The sequence below is a fragment of the Dipodascopsis tothii genome (assembly GCF_038497935.1).
Source record: "Dipodascopsis tothii strain CBS 759.85 unplaced genomic scaffold V1510scaffold_18, whole genome shotgun sequence".
In the NCBI taxonomy this organism is placed as follows: Eukaryota; Fungi; Ascomycota; class Lipomycetes; order Lipomycetales; family Lipomycetaceae; genus Neoaidaea; species Neoaidaea tothii.
The window spans coordinates 1-20,533 of record NW_027118002.1 but is presented as its reverse complement, the minus strand read 5'-3'; the positions used below and the strand labels follow the sequence as shown (position 1 = coordinate 20,533).

At 68.4% G+C, this 20,533-nt stretch overlaps 10 protein-coding genes across 10 annotated transcripts; 6 read left to right on the top strand and 4 right to left on the bottom strand.

The window, feature by feature from the left end:
• The first annotated feature begins 353 nt into the window (after positions 1 to 353).
• On the top strand, positions 354 to 1,834 carry V1510DRAFT_418017 (uncharacterized protein). The gene has a single exon (XM_066934061.1). The coding sequence runs from the start codon at positions 727 to 729 to the stop codon at positions 1,756 to 1,758; it is 1,032 nt and encodes a 343-aa protein (XP_066788458.1). The 5' UTR covers positions 354 to 726; the 3' UTR covers positions 1,759 to 1,834.
• V1510DRAFT_418014 (uncharacterized protein) lies at positions 1,835 to 4,533 on the top strand. The gene is made up of 3 exons (XM_066934060.1): positions 1,835 to 2,078; positions 3,139 to 3,265; positions 3,297 to 4,533. Exons 1-3 carry the CDS (start codon positions 2,035 to 2,037, stop codon positions 4,494 to 4,496), a joined length of 1,371 nt encoding a protein of 456 aa, XP_066788457.1. The 5' UTR covers positions 1,835 to 2,034; the 3' UTR covers positions 4,497 to 4,533.
• On the bottom strand, positions 4,520 to 5,340 carry V1510DRAFT_430621 (DASH complex subunit Duo1-domain-containing protein; the record flags this gene model as incomplete). Its single annotated transcript, XM_066935380.1, has 3 exons — positions 4,520 to 4,815; positions 4,847 to 5,129; positions 5,158 to 5,340. 3 exons carry the CDS (start codon positions 5,338 to 5,340, stop codon positions 4,520 to 4,522), a joined length of 762 nt encoding a protein of 253 aa, XP_066788456.1.
• A 178-nt stretch (positions 5,341 to 5,518) lies between these two features.
• Positions 5,519 to 6,238, top strand: V1510DRAFT_351097 (uncharacterized protein; the record flags this gene model as incomplete). The annotated part of the gene is made up of 1 exon (XM_066930863.1): positions 5,519 to 6,238. A coding segment is annotated over one exon (720 nt), but the record flags the coding sequence as incomplete, so codon positions are not given.
• Positions 6,239 to 6,768: 530 nt separating this feature from the next.
• V1510DRAFT_379198 (cyclin-like protein) lies at positions 6,769 to 8,105 on the bottom strand. The gene is made up of 2 exons (XM_066931610.1): positions 7,769 to 8,105; positions 6,769 to 7,734 (listed from the first exon to the last, which is right to left on the bottom strand). The coding sequence occupies exons 1-2, from the start codon at positions 7,932 to 7,934 to the stop codon at positions 6,848 to 6,850; spliced, it is 1,053 nt and encodes a 350-aa protein (XP_066788454.1). The 5' UTR covers positions 7,935 to 8,105; the 3' UTR covers positions 6,769 to 6,847.
• A 196-nt stretch (positions 8,106 to 8,301) lies between these two features.
• On the top strand, positions 8,302 to 9,281 carry V1510DRAFT_418009 (ATP synthase complex subunit H-domain-containing protein). Its single transcript, XM_066934059.1, has 3 exons — positions 8,302 to 8,361; positions 8,617 to 8,671; positions 8,707 to 9,281. Exons 1-3 carry the CDS (start codon positions 8,332 to 8,334, stop codon positions 8,967 to 8,969), a joined length of 348 nt encoding a protein of 115 aa, XP_066788453.1. The 5' UTR covers positions 8,302 to 8,331; the 3' UTR covers positions 8,970 to 9,281.
• Positions 9,282 to 9,793: 512 nt separating this feature from the next.
• V1510DRAFT_366184 (mitochondrial acetolactate synthase) lies at positions 9,794 to 11,674 on the bottom strand (the record flags this gene model as incomplete). Its single annotated transcript, XM_066931250.1, has 1 exon — positions 9,794 to 11,674. One exon carries the CDS (start codon positions 11,672 to 11,674, stop codon positions 9,794 to 9,796), a length of 1,881 nt encoding a protein of 626 aa, XP_066788452.1.
• Positions 11,675 to 13,978: 2,304 nt separating this feature from the next.
• V1510DRAFT_418002 (D-arabinono-1,4-lactone oxidase-domain-containing protein) lies at positions 13,979 to 15,874 on the top strand. The gene has a single exon (XM_066934058.1). It carries the CDS (start codon positions 14,146 to 14,148, stop codon positions 15,718 to 15,720), a length of 1,575 nt encoding a protein of 524 aa, XP_066788451.1. The 5' UTR covers positions 13,979 to 14,145; the 3' UTR covers positions 15,721 to 15,874.
• A 152-nt stretch (positions 15,875 to 16,026) lies between these two features.
• V1510DRAFT_366476 (NRDE-2, necessary for RNA interference-domain-containing protein) lies at positions 16,027 to 19,218 on the bottom strand (the record flags this gene model as incomplete). The annotated part of the gene is made up of 2 exons (XM_066931269.1): positions 16,027 to 17,231; positions 17,433 to 19,218. The coding sequence occupies 2 exons, from the start codon at positions 19,216 to 19,218 to the stop codon at positions 16,027 to 16,029; spliced, it is 2,991 nt and encodes a 996-aa protein (XP_066788450.1).
• A 40-nt stretch (positions 19,219 to 19,258) lies between these two features.
• Positions 19,259 to 19,950, top strand: V1510DRAFT_366265 (ADP-ribosylation factor family-domain-containing protein; the record flags this gene model as incomplete). The annotated part of the gene is made up of 5 exons (XM_066931254.1): positions 19,259 to 19,323; positions 19,355 to 19,465; positions 19,497 to 19,513; positions 19,545 to 19,786; positions 19,816 to 19,950. The coding sequence occupies 5 exons, from the start codon at positions 19,259 to 19,261 to the stop codon at positions 19,948 to 19,950; spliced, it is 570 nt and encodes a 189-aa protein (XP_066788449.1).
• Positions 19,951 to 20,533: the final 583 nt, after the last annotated feature.

Below are 20,533 nucleotides of genomic sequence, written 5' to 3'. Positions count from 1 at the left end.
CGTTATTGTTTTTGCTCGGGTGGGTTGTGCCTCTATTGCGGGCGGGGGGGGGCCGGGCCGGGGGGGGGGGCCGGCCGGGCGCCCCGCCCCCGCGCCGGCCCCGCCGCCGGAGGCACGTACGCTCGTCGGCATGCGGCGTGCCTCCGGCGGCGACTCCGTCGAGGGTAGTGCCCTGCGGGCAGGAGCCGGTGGCGTGCTCGCTGAACAGCCCGGGGTCCGTGCGGCTATATGCCGCACCGCGTGCGGCTGTGCGCTGAGGCTGCCAGAGGCCGAGCAGGCCCCGCGCGTTAGTTACCCGGATCGAGCCGCACGACCCCTGAAGCGAAAATTCTTCCCTCCGTCTCCGCCATGGGCTCGCTGATCAACACGATTCTGCGCCGGCTGAGAGGCTCGCTACGGGTGCAGCCGGCGCGGGCCGAGGAAAAGGCGGTGGAGACGCTGCGGACGGACGAGGCGGTCTCGGCGCGGACGTCGAGCGACGCAGGCGCAGGCGCTGCGACAGCGCCGGCGGCGTCGGCGGCGGCCACAATAACGGCGGCAACGGCCTCGGCCCCGGCGGATGCGACAGCCACGGCGACGCCGGCCGCGTGGGCGCCAGTGCCCACGTCGCGGTTCCAGATCGACCGTGTCGAGACCACGATCCCGGCGCAGATCCTGCTGCCGGCCAACGAGGACGACATCGAGCGGCTCCACAGCACGTTTGCGCTACCGGCGCGCACCAACATCATGGAGCTCTTTGCCGAGGCCAAGGCGCAGGGCCGGCCGCTGTTCGTGTGCGCGCCGATGGTGCGGTACTCGAAGCTACCGATGCGGGCGCTGCTGCACCACTTCAACGTCGACGTCAACTACACGCCAATGATGCTGGCGCGCGAGTTCTCGCGGTCGCACCACGCGCGGGACGCCGACTTTGCGACCAACACGCTGGACGGCGGCGTGGTGGCGCAGTTTGGCGCGTCGTGTCCGGAGGACTTTGTCAAGGCCGTCGGGCTGATCCGGCGGTACGTCGACGGCGTCGGGCTCAACTGCGGGTGTCCGATCAAGGAGCAGGCGCGCGACGGCGTCGGCGCGGTCCTCATGGAGACGCCCGAGAAGATCGCGGGGATGGTGCGGGCGGCGCGCGAGGCGTTCCCCGACCTGGTCATCGAGGCCAAGATCCGGATCTACAAGGACAGCGCGCGGCTCGTCGAGCTGGCCCGGCTGATCGAGGCGGCCGGCGCAAGCTACATGATCGTCCACGGCCGTACGCGCCACCAGCGCTCGTCCGAAAAGGCCGACCTGGACGCGATCGCGCTCGTCAAGCGGTCCGTGTCGATCCCGGTCGTCGCCAACGGCGACTGCTTCTCGCTCGCGGACGCGTACCGCATCGCGGCCGCCACCGGCGCCGACGGCGTCATGTCCGCCCGCGGCCTGCTCGAGAACCCGGCGCTGTTCGCCGGGTACGAGTACACGCCCTGGAAGGCCGTCGAGCTGTTCTGGGACTACGCGCGCGCCTACGGTCTGCCGTTCCGCAACACCATCTACATGCTCTCGCAGATGGTCGGCGCCGGCGCGCACCCCGGCCGCCTGCTCACCAAGCTCGAGCGCCGCGAGATGAACCAGCAGCCCTCGTTCGACCGGCTCGAGGCCTGGCTCGACGAGCGGTTCGTGCTGCGCCGCCGGGGCGACCCGCTCTTTGCGACCGCCGAGTACGACGGGTACCGCCGCCCGGCTGCGCCGGCCGCAGCCGTGCCCGAGTCTGCGCCCGCGCCGGACGCGTAGAGCCGTGGGCGCGGTTGTGCCGTCGCGCCCAACTTGGCAGCTATCGGCGATCGGTCCAAAGTTAGAACAACCAACCAAATAATCTTCCCCACACACCTGCCAGCACCACTCCGCTCGGCCCTCGTGTAGCCTGGTATGGGATTCCCGCGGGTCTGAACACCGCCGGCGTTAAGACTGTCTGTGCGACGGCTGCATATCTGCAGCCCGGATCTCCGCACTTGCACACCGCCACGACCGATCGTTCCGCGGCCGATCGCTTCTGGGTCAACACACACCATGCGCAGGCTGTTGAAGCCCTTCCAGTTCCTGCAGGCGCTGAGGTGAGTGATGTCGCTAGACGGCGCTGCTGCTGCGACGCTGCGACGCTGCCATCCGCGCTCCGCTTGCCCGGCTATGTGGCCGAGTTACCGATCCGAGCCATCCGCCGACCCGTGTGCAGGCGGTGCCGTCCGCCGACGCCTTGGCGCGGCTCCGGGGCGGTTCGAGACGCGCCGCCGAGACCGTCTGCCGAGACTGGCTGCCGAGACTGGCTGCTGAGACTGCCCGGGACTGCTCGAGACGGGCCGAGACCGTGCTGAGACGCCGCTGGGCGAGCCGCAGCCTGCGGGGCCGGTGCTGCCGGAGACGTCTGTACGGCTGCCGCGCGGCGGCCGGCTGGAGCGGCCATGGAGAGGGACTCGCGGCGATGCGCGAGGGCGGTCGGCGGACGCGCTTCGGCGCCGCGCGGCGTGCGGCTCGCGCCGCACCGCGTGCGGCTCACGGCCAGGCGGCACCGCGCGCGTTACACGAGCGACGCGGAGATTACGCGGCGCGGAGATTACACGAGCGACGCGGAGTCCCTACGGCGGCCAGCCAATGAGCGAGCGTTCGAGGGCGGTCCCGTCGAGGGTGCGTGTGGGCGGCCGTGCGACACGAGCCGCACGCCGTGCGGCGCCGCAGCCGCCCGCGGGGCCTCTACCGAGCCGCTCCGGAGACTCTCAATCTGTGAGCCCTGGGCGGTCCCGTGGAGCGTTATCCTGCGGGCAGGCTGTGGCGCCGCACGACGTGCGGCTCGCATGCGCCGGCGTTACACGAGTGGCGCAGCGTGGTACGCGACCGCTGTCGGCGACGCGGCCAATCAGCGAGCCGCCGGCGGGAGCGGCCGCCGGAGCCGCCGGCGGGAGCGGCCGCCGGAGCCGCACAGGCTGCGGCGCCGCCTCCGCTCGCAGCGGCCCCTCGGCGCGGTCGCCGCCGCGGGCTGCATCGCCGACGCTGTCATCGCACGCGGGGGCTGTGCTCTGGCACGGCGCCGCGAGAGCGCCACGCGCCGCGCCACACGCAGCACCCCGCGCAGCGCCGCACGCAGCGCCGCACGATGTGCGGCTCAGATGCTGACCCCAGGGACCCCACCGGCGGCCTCCGCAGCCGGCTCTTCAGCTCGCTGCGCAAGCGCCCACTGCTCCCGGCGCTGCTAGCGCTCACCCGACCAGGCAGGCCCGGGCCCCAGACGCAGCAGCGTGCCTCGTCGGTAAGTCTCCGCGCGAAGGCGCTGACGTCAGGGCGTCTACGCGGCCAAAGTCGACACGCCCAAAACGGTCTCGCCGCACCACCAGGTCTCGTTCGACAACCGCAAGGTGTACGTGCCGTGGGAGAAGGGCGTGACGTCGTCGTTTCACAACATCTGGCTGCGCGACTCGTGCCAGTGCGAGCGGTGCTTCCACCCCGTGACCAAGCAGCGGCTGCTCGACACGTTCGCAATTCCCGAGCACATCCGGCCGGAAACGGTCGAGGCCCAGGCCGAGGGCCTGCACGTCGTCTGGGCCAACGACGGCCACACCAGCCTGTACTCGTGGGCGTGGCTGCACCAGCATTCGTACCTGCCGGTGCTCGAAAAGCCGGCGGTGGTGCGGCGGACGTACTGGGGCGAGGAGATCGCAGACGAGCCGCCGACGGTCGAGTACGACGCGGTGATGGCCGGCGACGCCGCCGTCGGCGACTGGACCAGCAAGATCTCCGAGTTCGGGTTCTGCTTCGTGTCGGGCGTGCCCGTGACGCCCGAGGCCACGCAGGCGCTGGTCGAGCGGATCGCGTTCGTGCGGCCGACGCACTACGGCGGGTTCTGGGACTTCACGTCCGACATGGCCAAGAACGACACGGCGTACTCCGAGGACGCGCTGCGGCCGCACACGGACGGCACGTACTTCACGGACCCGCCCGGGCTGCAGCTGCTGCACCTGCTCCACCACGAGGGCTCCGGCGGCGCGTCCGTGCTCGTCGACGGCTTCCGCGCCGCGCGCGAGCTGCGCGAGCGCGACCGCGACGCCTACAAGACGCTCTCGCGCGTGCGCATCCCGGCCCACTCGGCCGGCAACGACGACGTCTTTGTGCGGCCGGCGGCCATGCCCCGGCCCGTGCTCTCGCACGACGACACCACCGGCGAGCTCATCCAGGTCCGCTGGAACAACGACGACCGGTCGACCATGTCGCGCTGGGGCGGCCGCGACCCGGACGTGGCCATCCACCAGTTCTACGACGCCATCCGCCGGTGGAACGGCCTGCTGACGCGCTCCGACGCCCAGTACTGGTTCCGGCTCCAGCCCGGCAAGGCCGTGATCTTCAACAACTGGCGGCTGCTGCACGGCCGCAGCAACTTCACCGGCTCGCGCCGCCTGTGCGGCGCCTACATCAACATGGACGACTTTGTGTCGCGCATGCTGCTGACCAATTTTGGACGCGACCGTCTGCTCGAGCAGATCTAGACGGCAATATATTGCGCGCAGCGCTACTTCCACTCCAGCCGCGACGACGTCGTCGACGGCGTCGACGACGACGCGCCCGTGGACGGCCCGCTGAGCGAGCTGCCCGGTGGCCGCCGCGGCGTCGGCCGCGCCAGCCGCCGCTGGCCAGGCCGCGCCGTAGCCGGCGCCGTGGCCGGCGCCGCCGCCGCTGTCGCCGCCGCCGGCTTGGCTGCCGCGGCCGCCGTCGGCCGCGGCACGTTCGGCGCCCGCACCGTCGGCGGCCGTCCTGTCGGCGCCGCGGGCTTGGCCGCCCCCGGCCGGGCCAGTTTGTTGCCGTAGACTGCCGTCAGCGCCGTCTGGCGGCCACTTGCCTCGCTTGTACTTCGCCTCCTCGCGCTCGCGGCGCTGCGCCTCCTCCTTCTCGCGGCGCCCGCGCTGCGCCTCCTCCTCGCGCGCCCGGCGCTCCGCCAGCTCGCGGGCCTGGGCCGCGTGCTGCCGCTGCGCCTCCAGCCGGGCCTTGTGCAGCCGCTCGTCCTGGGTGGCGCCCTCCCACTTGGGCGAAAACAGCAGCTGCTGGGTGTGCTCTGTCTGCGACAGGATGCGGATCCACAGATCGAGCAGGTCGTCCACGTTCTTGCTCGTCTCGAGGATGGCCTGGTCAGCCTGGCCGGCGCACACTCACCTCCAGGTTGCGCTCGGACTTGCGGATGGTGGCTAGCACGGCCGTCACGGCCGTGTTGACCTGGCGGACCTGGGCGAGCTCCTGCTGCACGCGCTCGGCGCGGTCGCCGTCATCGGTCCAGCTCTTGAGCGAGCCGGCGAGGCCGGTCAGCGACGCCGCCAGCGCGTCCGTGTCGGCGTTCATTGGGGAGCGTGTGCGGCGGCGCGCGCCTAGGTCGCGTCGCGCGCACGTGACCTGCGGGTCACGGAGTCGGGTTACGTGACCCGCGTCACGTGCCAAGGGGCAGCCTCACCGCCGCCGGCCACCTCGCCGCCGTCCATCCGCGACGACTTCGACAGATCACAGACAGAACACGGCCGCGATGGCCACGACGCCGCCGCGAGCGGCTTCGCCGGCACGCGAGGCCATGACCCCTGCTACTCCGCGACACGGCCCGATGTACGATCGCGACTACGTGGACATCCTCAACGAGCGGCGCAAACGCGACCGCCAGCCGGATGCGGCTGCGCGTCTGGCGGACGACCCGTTCGGCTCGGTCGCGACGCCGCACCACCGCCGCGACAAGGCGGCGGCGGCGGCGGCGGCGCTGCTGACGCCGCAGGACACGCCGCACCGCCGCCGGCCGACGTGGGACGACTGGTCCGACGACGAGGGCTCGGCCGGACCGTCCACGGCGACGGCCGCGCCGGCCCCGCTGGCGACGCCGGCCCGCAAGCTCAACCGCATGCTCTTCCGCGACAAGATGACGCCCGTGCGGCCGCGCGCGCCGCCGCCCACAGACAGCTTTGACGATCTCGACGGGCTTGATTTGCACGGCCCGGAAGCCCGGCGCGAGCCCGCGATCGAGGTCTACGCGGACCCTGGCTCGGCCGACCAGCCATCCGGCTCGCGCGCACGACCGCCGGCCGAGGCGCCGTCCAAACGCGGTCGCGAGGCGACCGTGGCCGACGGCAACCCACGCAAGGGCATGATCTTCGTCTTCCGAGGCAAGAAGATCTTCCGGCCGTTCGCGGACGAGGATCTGTCGGACGACGACCCGGCCGTGGCGCCCATCACTCCGCGCATGCTCTTTCCAGAGGCGCGCATCACCAAGCCACACGTGTCGGCCGCGGACCGGCCGTCAGCGGCGCTCGAGATGGCCCCGCCCACGGCCACGGCGCAGGCGCGGTTGCCGGTCGACGCGCGTGGAGCTGGTGCGACCGGATCGCCGGGCTCGCTGCGGTCGCTGCTGCGGTCGTCGCGGGCCGGTTCGGCAGGCAGCACGTTGAAGACGCTGGCGGACGACACCGGCGGCAGTTTTACGGACGCGGACGACGCGGATGCGGGCGCGGACGCAGGCCCAGAGCCAGACGACGCGGACGATCCCGACCACGGCGCTGACGCGTCGGCCAGCGCGCTCTACGACAGCGCGGACAACGCAGACCGCGGCGCGGACTCTGTCCAAGCTCGTCACACCAACGGCGCAGGCACGCGGCGCGCCACGCGGCCAGCCACACCGCCGCGGCGCTCGCGGCTGCCGCCCGCGGAATTCTAGCTCCGGCGCCGGCTGGCTCTACAATATATAGCATACACGGGCTCTCGCCTCTATTCAATTTTGGGGTCCAAAATCAAAAAAAAAAAAAAAAAAAAATCGCGACGTGGTCGCTCGCGGGCGCCGCTCTCTCGGCGCCCGTCGTACGTTTCGTTCGTTTTACACCTTCGGCAGACCGGCCAGCGACGCTTTCTTGGTGTCAATCCAGGACTGATCGATGATCTTGTCCCTCGCCTCCCACAGAAACTTGTAGCTGGTCTTGATAGTGCCGTCGCTGACGCCCGCGCGCTCGGCAATCTTGGACGCAGACTTGGGCTCGCCAAAGAGACCAGCGGCCATGTAGATAGCCGCGGCCGCGATGGAAATGGGAGAACGGCCGGCCAGGATGCCCTCGTGCGCGGCCGCGCGCGCGATATGCTGGGCGCCGCTGGCCACCGTCGTCGACAGACCGAGATGCGAGCAGAACCGGTTCATGAGGTCCTCGGCACTCGTCGACGCCGTCTGGTACTCCTCCGGCGCGTTCGCGGCCTCGATATTGCTGCCGTTCGCCAGCAGAATCGCCTTCATGACCTTGAACACCCGACCAATCTCCTTTTTAGGCACCGACGTCAGGAGGCAGATCTCCTTGAACGTGCGGCCAACACCCGACTGGCGGCACGCGATGAAAATCGCCGCCGCCTCGATGCTCTCCTGGGACTTGCCCTTCAGCTTACGATTGTCCTCAACGATCTTGTAGATCTCCTTCGCCGCGTCCTGCACCATCTTGGGCAGCGAGTAGCGCTCGCACATCTGCGAGATCTTCGAGTAGGCCTGCTGGAGCGCCGAGTCCCGCTTGTCGTGCACGGCCTTGTTCTGGGCGCGGCTCAACTCGCGGCCGACGGTCGTTCCGGGCAGGCCAAACGAGATCATGGTGTCGAGCTGGTTGCCGTTCAGCAGCGGGTTCATCGCCTCGCCGACACGGCTCGGGTCATCCGAGCCCTGGTCGTCGTTGGCAAACGTCCGCCACTCGGACCGCGTGTCAATGATCCGGTCGCCCAGCACCAGCCCTGGCGTCAGCGCTGCGTTCTGCAGGCCACCTACCACACGACCCACACACCATGTCGCCCTCGCTGAAGTTCTCCACCAGGTTCGGCGGGTCCTCTCGGCAGTCCGGGCACAGCAGGTGAACGTTCAGGTTCTTTTGGAACGGCGCCGCTCCCGGGCTCACCATCGTTCCGCCCGACATCGTCATCACACCGCTGGTCATGCTGTCCGCGCTTTCGCGTGGCCTCGCACTGCTCCCGGGTCGCTCTCTTCGTTGCCTGACTGTGCCGTCGTCTACGGCCGCAAGTCAACAACCAGAGAAACCAGAGAAGACGGCCGAAAAAAAGTGGCGATCGACTTTTTGCGCTGCGAGTCAGGGTTGGGGTCGCGGCTCTTTGTTTGACAGGGTTAGGCACGATATAGGGCTAGGGCCTCCAGCCGCCCTCTGGACTGCCCTAACCCACTCGCTGCCGCTGATTCGCCGGGCCGGCCAGGCGCTGGCCGCCCGCTCACAGCCGGGTCACAGCTTCGCAGCGCTTCCGAAAATTTACCAAAAAAGCGACCGCCCTCCCTCTCTTTCCTGCTTTCTCACCGCAATTACCAGCCCACACTCCGTCAACATGTTCTCCCAGACTCTCCGTGCTGTTTCGGTAGGTGAACCATGATGGACGCCAGCTCGCGGCCTGCCGTCCGATGCGCGCTGCGCCAGTTCGCGGCCGTGAAAATGTTTTTTCGCGCGGACGAATGGGAGCGCGCGATTCGGCCGGCATCGACGGCGTCGGCCAACAGCTACTGCGCGACCCCACGGCCCGCGCGCACCGGTCGTTTTGCGCAATTGCGTGTCTCGACCGCCGTTGCATCCGCCCGTGGCCGCCCCGTCCGACAAGACCGAGGCTAACAAGCAGCGCACCGCCGTCCCCGCCTTCACGAGACGATTCGGAACGTCGGTTCCCAGACGGGGTATGTCCACAAACGCCCTACCGTGCTGACCGCAGCCGACATCATCCAGGACCTGTACCTGAAGGAGCTCAAGGCCTACAAGGCCCCGACCATCAAGGCCACCGACTCGGAGGGTCAGGTCAAGCCGTGGTCTGTCCCCAAGGCTCCTGCCGTCCCTGCTTTCGAGGGCACCGCCGAGGCTGACGTTACCGCCTACGAGGCCCAGGCCGTCGAGGTTGAGGGCGTCGAGGCCGCTGCCGTTGAGGAGCCCGATGTTGAGGACTGGTTCGTCATTGAGGAGATCGAGGACCACCACTGAACGGACGGACTTAGCACATTGAATAGATGAATCTACGATACATTGGCGTAGAGACTGACAGCTAAATGATAGCAGGATCTGTATATGCTATGTTGCGTCCTTCCATTCGGTCTCGACGGCGTGCGGCTGGGTCTTACGACAGCTAAAGTCCACTCGTCTCGACAAGAGCTGACAACCGCCGTCCTCGTCTGTCATCGACACGAAGTGAACAGCTGATAAGCACAGTTTCCATCCATTATCTGTAGACACGTAGGCTGGCTACTTGAATAGTTGACAACGTAAGGAATGCTGCAGAACGCGAAAGCCGTGGTGTGTTTCGCGACCGTGGCGGTGACCTGCGACCCGTGGCGGTGACCCGCGACCCGTGGTGGTGACCCGCGACCCGTGGCAATGACCCGTCGTGGCGACCCGACGCATGGGACCGAGACGGCCTGGACTCGGGGCACAAGTCAGGGTCAGCCGCATGACCTGCAGGAAACCCTACCGTCGGCACCTAATTCTTGGCTTTCCCACCATTCTCCGCAAAATACACCGTCGCATCCCAAACATCGTCCCGGCTGCCACACAACAGCCCGACGCTTCTCGCTACATCTCGTCTTAAGGTCAACGTAATTCAATTAACTAACATGAGCAATAAAAAAACGAACGCCCGTATCCCATAGATACAGTCCGCGGCTTTTTACACCACAGACCCGGCCTTGCAGAGGCCATACACTAGAAAGAAACAAAAGAACTTTTGAGCGGTGCATGTGCTTTTCGCGATTTTTGTCTATATTCGGTCCAACAGAACAAGGTCAAGAGTCCAAAATTTTGCGCCGTCGCGTCTAGAACTTGTTGTTCGTACGCTTAGCGCGCAGCTCGTCGCGCTCCTTCTCCTCGGCGGCATCATACACAAGGAACTCGTGCAGGGCCTTGCCACCGGGGACCATCGGCAGCACAGGGACCTTCTTGGCAGTCATGATCTCAAGGAGGACAGGGCCATCCTCGTAAGCCAGGAACTCCTTCAGGGTAGCCTCGAGCTCCTCGGGCTTGGTCACACGCATGCCCTTGACGCCCATCGCCTCGGCCAGCATGACAAAGTTGGGGTTGCGCTGGTGAGTGTGCGAGTAGCGGTCCTCGTAAAAGAGCGACTGCCACTGGGTGACCATGCCCTGCTCCTCGTTGTTCAGAACGATGATCTTGACGCCGATGTTGAATTGGGCCGCCGTCGACAGCTCAGTGAGGGTCATGTTGAACGAGGCGTCACCGTCGATGTCGATGACAGTGGCATCGGGCCGAGCAACCTTGGCGCCGATGGCCGAAGGCAGACCGTAGCCCATGGTTCCGAGACCACCCGAGGTGATCATCGTGCGGGGGTAACGCCAGCGGAAGTGCTGGGCAGTCCACATCTGGTGCTGGCCGACACCGGTCGTGATGATGGTGTTCTGCTTGTTGCCCTCAGTGAGACGCGAGAGGTCCTCGATGACCTGCTGGGGCTTGATCATGCCGTTCTCGGTGTTGCGGTTGAACTCGAAGGGGAACTTGGCCTTCCAGGTGTTGATCTGCTCAAACCACTCCGGACGCTCAGCCACAGGCTCGACCATGTCGACGAGGCGCGTGAGCGAGTCGATGACGTCGCCCTCGACAGCCTCGGTGACCTGGACGATCTTGTTGATGTTCTTGGGCGAGATGTCAAAGTGAACGATACCGCCACGGCCAGCAGCCTCGGCCCGGCGGGCCTCGGGAGCAAACTTGGCAACGTTGCCGGTCACACGGTCGTCGAAGCGGGCGCCGAGGGCCAGGATGAGGTCGGCCTCCTGCATGGCCATGTTGGCGTAGGCGGAGCCGTGCATGCCGAGCATGTGCAGGGACTTGGGGTCCAGTTCGTCAAAGGCACCGAGGCCCTGGAGGGTGGTCGTAACCGGAATGCAAAGCTTGTCGGCGAACTCCTTCAGAATGCGCGCACCGTCCTCGCGGGCGAGCATGCCGGCGCCGGCGTAAATAACAGGCTTCTTGGCCATGTTGACGAGGTCGGCCGTGCGGCGGAGAGCCTCACGAGTGATGCCCGACGAAGCGGCCAGGGCCGAGAGCGACAGACCCTGCTGGGTCGGGATCGTGTTGATGGTCGGCGTAGGAATCGGCTTGCGAAGAATCGCGGCGGTGACGTCCTTAGGCAGGTCCACGAGGACCGGGCCCGGGCGGCCCGACAGCGCGATCTCGAAAGCCTCGTTGATGCGCTTCGGCAGCTCGTCCACAGACTTGACCATGACGTTCCACTTGGTGCATGAGCGCGAGATGCCGACGACGTCAGCCTCCTGGAAGGCGTCGGTGCCGATGGCAGAAGTGGCAACCTGGCCCGAAAAAACGACAAGGGGCGTGCCGTCCGAGAGAGCGTCGGCCATGGGCGTGATCACGTTGGTAGCGCCCGGGCCAGACGTGACAAGCACAACGCCGGGCTTGCCCGACGCGCGGGCGTAACCCTGCGCCATGTGGCCAGCGCCCTGCTCGTGCCGGGGCAGAACAAAGTTGAAGTGCTTCGAGTTGTAAATGGCGTCAAAAACGGGCAGGATCGCTCCGCCAGGGTACCCAAAGATGTGCTCGACCTTATGCCGCAGCATCATCTCGTGGAAGATCTCGCCGCCGGACATGCCGAAGAATTCATCCGTCATGTTGCTCGTCGACGGCTTGATCTTGGCCAGGGTGTCGTCAGTCTGACGAGGCGGCATGGTGGCGACCTTCGGCTTGCTGGCATCACTGCTGTTAGCGGGCGAAGGGGGAATGCGACTTACACAGCCGCGTTGGCGACAGTCCTCCGCGGGACAGCCGCGGGCCGGACAGCGGGCCGCAGGGTTTTGAGCGTGCGCACCTGGCGCGCAAGCGGCGACCGGGCCGCGACGTTCCTCGACGTTCTGCTGAGCATCTCCTTTGTGTGTGCGGGTGAGTTGATTGCCTGACCGCCTGCTGAATGCTAGGGGCTTTTCAAAGACTGGACCGAGGCGTCTGGTGAGAGCGCGACAAGAATCCGGTTGGTTGCACGACTGTCTGGGGAGACAAAGGCAGGGAAAAAAATCTGGTAGAGTTGGTGGCCACCGATAGGAACAAGCACCTTTAAAAATTCTCGTCGGTTGTGAGTAACAGAAAAAATTCTGCGTTGCCCGTATAAGAGTCAGCGCGCAACGGTGGGGAAGCCAAAAAGGACAAGGTAAGGTTTGCCGTCTTGTCATCCGTTGTGCCACCCGCCGATACCGGCGCGGACTGGGTCCGCGGGTCCGGACCCAACACAAAGAGCAGCGCCACTTCGCCACCGCAAGCTTTCGCACTGCTGGCGCCACACCCTGTCCTGTGCATTACCGGGGGTGCAGCGCAGGCGTCTTCTGGGCGCCGGGCCCGCCCGGGCGGCCGCCGGGGGCCACCAGGTGCGGCCAGGATAGGAGTGAGGGGTAGGTCCAGCCGGGTCCGGCGGGGTTATTAGGTCCGGCCCGGGTCCGGCCTGCGCCGGCCGGACCCGATTAGGTCCGCTGGGTCCGCCTGGGACCAGCCGGGTCCAGGAGGTTCGTGCGCCGGACCGCCGCCTAAATCCACATCTACGTGCCGCAGCGGACGACGGTCCGCGCGTCCGCGGCCGTCCGAGCCGGACCGCTAGGTGGCCACCGAAACGGCGCGCGCACTCAGAAGCTGCTTGGCCAGCGGCGGCGGCCGGTGGACCTCGGGTTCCCGTACAACGGCCCGTTGTTGAAGAGCGCGTCGCAACGCGCTCGTGACACGCTCGTGACACAGCCGTGACGCAGCTGTGACCCGGTCGTGACACAGTCCACCGGGCCTGCCTCGGGTATCCGCGCTCTTGGAACTCCCTCCGGCCGATCGCCGGCAGCCGTTCCGTGGCTGGCCGTGCTGGGGTGTCTGGGTACAGCCCAATAATAGTCACTCCGTACAGCCGGCAGCTACTCCGCACTTGTGAATGCTAGCCACGCCGATATCGGGCCCGCCCGTTGTCAAAGCCCGCGGCAATTGGGACCAGGCTGTGTACCTGGGGGCCACGCAGGGATCAACTATGGACGCGCCCGACGCAGCAAGCGCAGTAGTCGCGGGTTTCGGATGCGCGCGACGCCAGACCCACAGGCCGGGCGCAATGCCGCCGGCAATCGACGGCAACAGCAAGCGTGGGAGAAACCCCAAGCGAATGTGGTCGGGAGAATGAAGAGACGCTAGTCCGATCGTTGTTCGACCACTTGCGTAAAAGCGAACGTAATCAGAAACCTCCCTGGGTGCGACAGCTGGCCGCCAGCCACAACGGAGCGCGACTGAGAGCAGGCCAATTGGTCGCGGGTGGCGCGGCCGCGACCGCGGACATCTGAGAGAGGCACAGCGGCTGGCCGGCGGGCTGTACGCCTTGGGAAGGCGGTACGGCCGGCCAAAGCCGCAGCCGGGACCTGCTGCGCCACACGTGCCAGCCACGTGCGGCTCAGCCCAGGCACGCACCGTACGCTCTCAGGCCACGCTGGCAGCCGCAGCGTATGAACAGGTGGTGATCAGACGCCTGCTACGGCTGGTCAGGTGCCGGGTCCTGCGGTCCCGGCGGCGGCCCGGCGGTCGCACTGCGGCCGGCCAGGACTATAGCCCAGACGCACCGATGTCGGGACGGCGCAGCTACGCAGCCGGCGCCGGCGGATGGCAGCCGCACCATGTGCGGCGCAGCCGGGCATGTGCGGTGTGGCCTCGCCAGCGAGATGGGGCTCTAGCCGCACTCTGTGCGGCTCATGCACCTCGTGCGGCTCATGCCCGCGTGCGCACGCGCGCCGGCGCAGCCGGAGGTGGCCGCCGTCGGACTGCCCGGGCGCGCGCCGGTGGTCCGCCAGCGGTGCCGACACGCCACCCAGGCGGCCAGCCGCGACGTCAGGCCGCCAGCCGGCGAGGCGGGCGGCTGGCCCGGCCGGAGCAGGTGGGTCGCGTGGGCGTTCAGGGGTGAGCCGCACGATGTGCGGCGCAGGAGCGGAAAAGTGGCGGTGAAGATTTTTCCACCTCCTGGCAGAACAGACGACACGAGAGCTCCGGACTCTTTCGCATCGCATCCAGCCGGTGACCGCTCGGCCACGGACGTAAATCGATTGGCAGGCAGTAAGTAGTGGGCGGCGGGCGGGGCCGAGTCGGGCTGACAGCAGGCACACGATCGGCTGCGCAAACCGGCTCTAGGCGCACGATGGCGATCCCCTCAGACATCCAGCCGTTCTCGGCCAGCGGCAAGCTGCATTCAACATGGGCGCTCACGTTCTGGTGCCGACCCGAGTGCTACTCGCAGCCCGAGTCGGTGGAGCAGCTGCAGGCGGTGGTGCGCGCGGCGCACGCGGCGCGCAAGACAATCACGGTGGTCGGGTCCGGGCACTCGCCGTCGGACCTGACGATGACCAACGACTGGGTGGTTAATCTCGACCGGTTCCGGCAGGTGCTGTCGACGGCGCCGCACCCTGCCGGACTGTACACAGACGTGCGGGTGGAAGCGGGCATCCGTATCTGGCAGCTCAACGAGGCGCTGGCGGCGCAAGGCCTGGCGCTGCAGAACCTGGGCTCGATCTCGGAGCAGTCGATCGCAGGCATCATCTCGACGGGCACGCACGGCTCGTCGGCGTTCCACGGCCTGGTGTCGCAGCAGGTCGTGAACCTGACGCTGCTGGTGGCCTCGGGCGAGCTGATCACGGTCTCGGCCGAGACCGAGCCGGAGCTGTTCCAGGCGGCACTTCTGTCGCTGGGCAAGCTGGGCATCATCACGCACGTCACCGTGCGCGCCGTGCCGGCGTTCACGGTGCAGTCGCGGCAAGAGATCATCGACTTCAAGCACCTGCTCAAGATCTGGGACACGGTCTGGACGTCGTCCGAGTACGTGCGTGTGTGGTGGTTCCCGTACTCGGCCAAGTGCATCCTGTGGCGCGCGCAAAAGTCGTCCAAGGCGCTGTCGGCGCCGCGCGCGTCGTGGTACGGCACGCCCGCCGGCCGGTTCTTCTACGAGGCGCTGCTGTGGTTCGCGGTCAAGCTGTATCCGCGCGCGACGCCGGCGATCGAGCGGTGGGTGTTTTCGAAGCAGTACGGCTGGGACGAGACGTTCGGCGGCGCCGTCGCGGACGAGGCCGTTCAGAACTCGGTCGAGGGCCTGAACATGGACTGCCTGTTCAAGCAGTTTGTCAACGAGTGGGCCGTGCCCATGAAGGACGGCACGCAGATCCTGCAGCTGGTCGAAGACGCCGTGCTGTCGGCGGCCAAGTCCGGCCGGTACTACGTGCACGCGCCTATCGAGGTCCGCTGCTCGAACAACTCGTACCCGGACCCGGCCCGCGCCGTGTCCGAGTTCGACATGGTGGACAAGACGTCTGGCTTTGGCGCCATCCCGGGCAACACGCTGCGCCCCCTGCTCGACATCTCGCCGCGGGTGCAGTACCCGGACGCGGCCCAGCCGATCACTGTCAACAACCTGACGCTGTACCTCAACGCGACCATGTACCGGCCGTTCCGCCAGGACCCGCCGATCGGCCAGTGGTACGAGGAGTTCGAGACCATCATGATGTCCTTTGGCGGCAAGCCGCACTGGGCCAAGAACTTCATTGGCCTGGCCCGCAACAAGCCTGCGCGTCTGCGCGACGGCGGCATGGTCGGCTTGGCTGCCGTCTACTCGGACTGGTTCCGCGCCGAGGGTGCGCAGTTCAAGCGCCTGCGCGCCACCTACGACCCCGACAACGTCTTCCTGGGCGGCCGCGAGTGGGCTGCGCGCAACGGCCTGGTTTGAGCGGCCGACACAGTTTTGCATTTCCGGCGGCCGCGGCCTCGCGGGCCGCCACCCCGTTTTTGACGCCCGCGTGTATTCTACTCTCCTATCCTGATGCGTTTGGCCGGCCGGCTGTACAGACCCCGGCTGGCCACTAATAGAGACCTGCAAGGAATTGTGTAGAGCACCGCCGCGTGCCGCCAGGCCGCCACGACACGAGCGTGGCGGTGCGCTGTGCGGCTATATGTATGCCGGCGGCTGTATGTGGCCGGACGCGTGCGAAACATGCGGTTGTATGCAAGTGTGCGGCTGTATGCACGGCGTGCGCTAGCTCGAGTCCGCAGAGTCCGAGTCCGAGTCCGAGCTCGAGTCCGGCTCGTCCGCCGGCCCCGTCAGCGCCAGCGGCACCGGCCACTGTAGCCGCAGCTCGCGCTCTTGCAGCAGGTCCGTGATCTGCCGGCGCTCACTGACGCCGAGCGTGTCGTGCAGGCCGTCGAGCGCGTACAGCGCCAGGTCTTTGGACCACGGGCACGCCGACAGCCCCCGGAACAGCACGCGCTTGGCCTGAAGGCGATGTCCGGCCGCGTATTCAAAGTCGACGTAGGCCTGCCAGACCGAGACGTTGGTGCGGATACGCGGGGCGGCCACGGCGCGCTCAAACAGCGCGCGGACGGCGTGGGGCGAGCCAAAGTCGGTCTCGTAGGCGACCGCGAACCGCACGACGTCGACCGAGATGTTGTCGGGCAGCAGCAGCACGTCAGCCAGCAGGCGCCCGACGTTGCGCTCAAGTCGGTACCGGCGCTCGTTGGCCGCGTACAGCCGGACGAGGTCCATGTTCCAGGGAAAGTCCGCCAGGGCGCGCTCGAGGTGGGCGCGCAGGACAGCCACCCGGAAGATGGGCGCAGTGGCGGCGTGGTGGCCGAGCAGCTTGGCCGCGAACACGTCGGTGGCCTCGCGGGCGCGGCCGGCGGCAGGCACGGGCCCGGCCGAGGCCGTGAAGGCCGCGTGGACGGCCATGGCAGGCTCGACGCCGGCCGTGGCGTACTCGGCGATCATGAGGCAGCGGACGGCGGCGGCGGCGAGATCGAACGCGTGCGCAGCCAGGTGGCGGCCGAGATCGTCCTGCAGCCGGCGGCGGGCGCGCACCAGCGCGCTGCCGGAGCTGTCGGGGACGCCGGCGGCCAGGCCGCCGACGACGGCGAGGGCGTCCTGGCCGTCGAGCAGGGCGAGCTCGGCCCAGGCCGCCCAGAGCGTCAGCCGGTCGTCCTCGGCAGCAATGAGGCCGAGGATGGTCTGGAAGACGCCGGCGGCACGGACACGGTCGCCGAGGCGCCACTCGGCACGGGCGTAGGCCGTCCAGAGGGCAATGCACTGCCGGTGCTTTTTGAGCAGCTGCTTGGCGACGGCCAGCGCCGGGCCACCAGCAGCGACGACGCGGTCGACTTGCCAGACGAGGACGCGCTCGTCTGCGGTGGCGGCGACAACGTCGGCGGCAAACGTTTCGGCAAAGGGCGCGGCTATATGGGTAGCGGCTATGCGGGCGGCGAGGTCGGCGGTTGTATGCGCGCCAGCGGCTGTATGCGTGTCGGTGGCTGTATGCGTGCCAGCGGTTGTATGCGCGTCGGCGGTTGTATGCGCGTCAGCGGTTGTATGCGCTCCGGCGGCTGTATGCGCGCCAGCGGCTGTATGCGCGCCAGCGGCTTTATCGTCTGCGGCGGCTGTATGCGCACCACCGGCCTCCCCGGCCACTCGCATGTATCCCCCAGACGACGGCCAGTCCGCAAAGATGCTGTCGCGGTTCCATTCGGTGTCGCAGCCAGCCAACGTCAGGCAGGCCCAGACCAGATCCCGCCGGGCGTCGGCCGTCGTGACCGTACAAACGAGCCCGGCCAGGTCGTCAAAGAGCGCGATCCGAAACGGGTCGCGCACGCGCGCGGCCACGCGTGCCGGTGGCGCAGCCACGCGTTCCCGGGCCGCCCACGACTGAGCCACCGCGGCGACCGCGGCCGGAGCGGCCGGGTCGTCCAGGCCAAGCGCAGCCGCGGCCGCGTCCATGTCGGCCAAACCGTCCGTTTCGTCGTCCACAGCGCTCCCGCCTGCAGCGTCGTCGTCGGCCTCGCCCGGTCGCCGTGCGTCCGACTCCCAGAACGCGCGCAGGGCGGCCGTGTCGGCCGTCGGAGCCATCACGTTGGCGTACACGAGCAGCTGGATCAGGCCCCGCGACCACTCGCCGTAGCCCGCCTCGGCCAGTACGCGCGCGGTCCACGCCACCACGTACACGTACACGGTCTCCGCGGCCGGGTCGCGGCGCGCCAGGTCGCGCACGGTGGCCACAATGTCGCGGACGGTGTCGAGGACGGCGTCGAACCGAAAGTCGGCGGCGTCGCGCAGCACAAAGTCGAACCAGCCCAGCCAGAGCTCGGTCACGTCCGGGTGGGCCCGCACGAGCGACCGCCAGCGGTCGGCCGCAGCGTACTTGCCGTAGAAGGTCTCAAAGACCTCCATGTATCGGCGGACGAGGTCGGCGTTGCCGCCGTTGGCCTCGATCGCCCGCTTGTAGACCGACAGCGCAAGCTCGGCACGGACCCGGGCAGGCGAGCCGGCCGGCGCGGTGTCGGCAAGGGCGGCCGCGAGCGCGATCCACGCCGCGGCGTCCGCGGGCCTGCGCTCGACGGCCTGCGAGAGCTCGGCGACCCGGCTGGGCGCGGCCGGCTCGGACTCGGACTCCTCGGACGAGTCCGAGACAGTGAAGTCGAGCAGCCCGCGGGCGGTGGCTGTGCGCACGGGCTCGAATTCCGCGAGTGCCGTGACCGCGCCGCCGCGGACCCGCCGGGCGGTTGCGGCTATTGACCATTTCGGCCGCGGCCCGCCGCCGCCGCTGAGCTCGACGGCGGCGCCGGTCGGCCGCCGGTCGATCCGCAGCTGGCCGGGCAGCCCAATGACACGGCCGTTGCCGGCGCGCAGGTACTTGGGCGCTGCGTACTTGTGTGTGGCCTCGTAGGCGAGATTGTTGGCGTCGCCTTTGACGTCGATGACGAACAGTTCCTGGACCTGGCCAGTCCGGCCGGCCGGGCCCGGCTGGGGGCCGTCGGCAGGGCCGCGCAGGCTGTCGGCCGGATGGATTGCCTGGCCGGATCGGCTGGACGAGTGGCCGGTCGACGAGCGGCCCGGGGTCGAGCCTTTGCGGTCGTCGCCGCGCTCGCGGCGATCGTGGCCGTCACGGCTGCGGCGGCCGTCGCGGTCGTCGCGGCCGTCGCGGCCGTCGCGGCCCAGTCGTCCGCTGCGGTCGTCGCGCCGGCCGGGGCTGCGGTCGCGGCGACGGCCGTCGTGGTCGTGGCGGCGGTCGCGGTCGGCTCGGTCGCGGTCTCTGTCGCGATCGCGGTCGCGATCGCGGTCCCGCTCCCGGTCCCGCTCACGGTCACGGTCCCGCCGATCGCGGTCCCTGGCGCGGTCCTTGTCGCGGTCGCGCTCGCGCTCCCGCGTCCGCTCGCGGTCGCTGCGCTGTCGGTGCAATTCCATGAGGTGTTTGTTACGTCGGCGCGTTTTTCTACACAACACCATGGGCTTGCTCACTGTGCTCCGCAAACAAAAGCTCAAGGACCGGCAGGTCCGAGTGCTGATGCTGTAAGTACGGCGGCGGGCGTGCTGACCGCAGTGGGCTCGACAACGCCGGCAAGACGTCCGTGGTCAAGGCCGTGCTCAACCAGGACGTCCAGGAGGTCGCGCCCACGCTCGGCTTCGCCATCAAGACGCTCGATCTGAACGGGTACGTGTGCGGCCGGGCCCTCTGACGCCAGGTACAAGATCGATCTGTGTAAGTCGCGACGCGGACGCGCTGACCGAAGGGGACGTCGGCGGCCAGTCGTCGCTGCGGCCGTTCTGGCGCAACTACTTTGACAAGACCGACGCCATCGTCTGGGTCGTCGACGCGGCCTCGCTCGACCGGCTGGACGACTGCCGGCGCGAGCTCGCCCGTGTGCTGGCCGAGGACCGGCTCCAGGGCGCGACCCTGCTCGTGCTCGTCAACAAGACCGACACCATCACGGACGCGGCCGACCGCGACCGCGCCGTGGCTGCTGTGCGAGAGGTACGTTGCCGCCGGCGCCGCTGACCCAGGCCCTCGGAATCGACGCCATTGCCAACCACGCCTGCAGCGTGGTGCCGTGCAGCGCCTACACCGGCGACGGCATCAAGCCGGCCTTTGCCTGGCTGCTGGACGACATCCGTCGCCGGCTCTACGTGTTTGACTAGTCACAATTGCATTGTACATCTTGGGCATAGAGCCGCTGTAGCGCATGGCCGCCCGCGGGGCCTGCCGTCGCCGGAGCCGCCGGAGGCTGGTAGCACCGCCACCGGTGAGCCTCCGGCGCGACTCCGTGGAGGGTGGCTGCCTGCGGCCAGATCGTACCCGTGGCGCATGTGGCGCATAGCCGCCCGCAGGGCCTACCCTCGACGGAGTCGCCGCCGGAGGCTCGTGGCACTGCCACTGGTGAGCCTCCGGCGGCGACTCCGTCGGGGGTGGCTGCCCTGCGGGCAGATCGTACCCGTGGCGCATGTGGCGCATAGCCGCCCGCAGGGCCTACCCTCGACGGAGTCGCCGCCGGAGGCTCGTCGCACTGCCACTGGTGAGCCTCCGGCGGCGACTCCGTCGAGGGTGGCTGCCCTGCGGGCAGATCGTACCCGCGACGCCTGTGGCGCATAGCCGCCCGCAGGGCCTACCCTCGACGGAGTCGCCGCCGGAGGCTCGTCGCACTGCCACTGGTGAGCCTCCGGCGGCGGGGCCCCCGCGGGGGGGGGCCCCGCGGGCGCCGGCGCCCCCCCCCCCCCCGGGGGC

Excerpts from the sequence above, each read along its gene's own strand:
- V1510DRAFT_418017 (XM_066934061.1), top strand. The coding sequence starts at position 727 with ATGGAGCTCTTTGCCGAGGCCAAGGCGCAGGGCCGGCCGCTGTTCGTG.
- V1510DRAFT_418014 (XM_066934060.1), top strand. The coding sequence starts at position 2,035 with ATGCGCAGGCTGTTGAAGCCCTTCCAGTTCCTGCAGGCGCTGAG. Across the intron at positions 2,079-3,138 it reads CAGTTCCTGCAGGCGCTGAG|GGACCCCACCGGCGGCCTCC; the intron begins GTGAGTGATGTC and ends TGCTGACCCCAG. Across the intron at positions 3,266-3,296 it reads CGCAGCAGCGTGCCTCGTCG|GGCGTCTACGCGGCCAAAGT; the intron begins GTAAGTCTCCGC and ends CGCTGACGTCAG.
- V1510DRAFT_379198 (XM_066931610.1), bottom strand. The coding sequence starts at position 7,934 with ATGACCAGCGGTGTGATGACGATGTCGGGCGGAACGATGGTGAGCCCG. Across the intron at positions 7,735-7,768 it reads CATGGTGTGTGGGTCGTGTG|GGCTGGTGCTGGGCGACCGG; the intron begins GTAGGTGGCCTG and ends CGCTGACGCCAG.
- V1510DRAFT_418009 (XM_066934059.1), top strand. The coding sequence starts at position 8,332 with ATGTTCTCCCAGACTCTCCGTGCTGTTTCG. Across the intron at positions 8,362-8,616 it reads AGACTCTCCGTGCTGTTTCG|CGCACCGCCGTCCCCGCCTT; the intron begins GTAGGTGAACCA and ends GCTAACAAGCAG. Across the intron at positions 8,672-8,706 it reads AACGTCGGTTCCCAGACGGG|CCGACATCATCCAGGACCTG; the intron begins GTATGTCCACAA and ends TGCTGACCGCAG.
- V1510DRAFT_418002 (XM_066934058.1), top strand. The coding sequence starts at position 14,146 with ATGGCGATCCCCTCAGACATCCAGCCGTTCTCGGCCAGCGGCAAGCTG.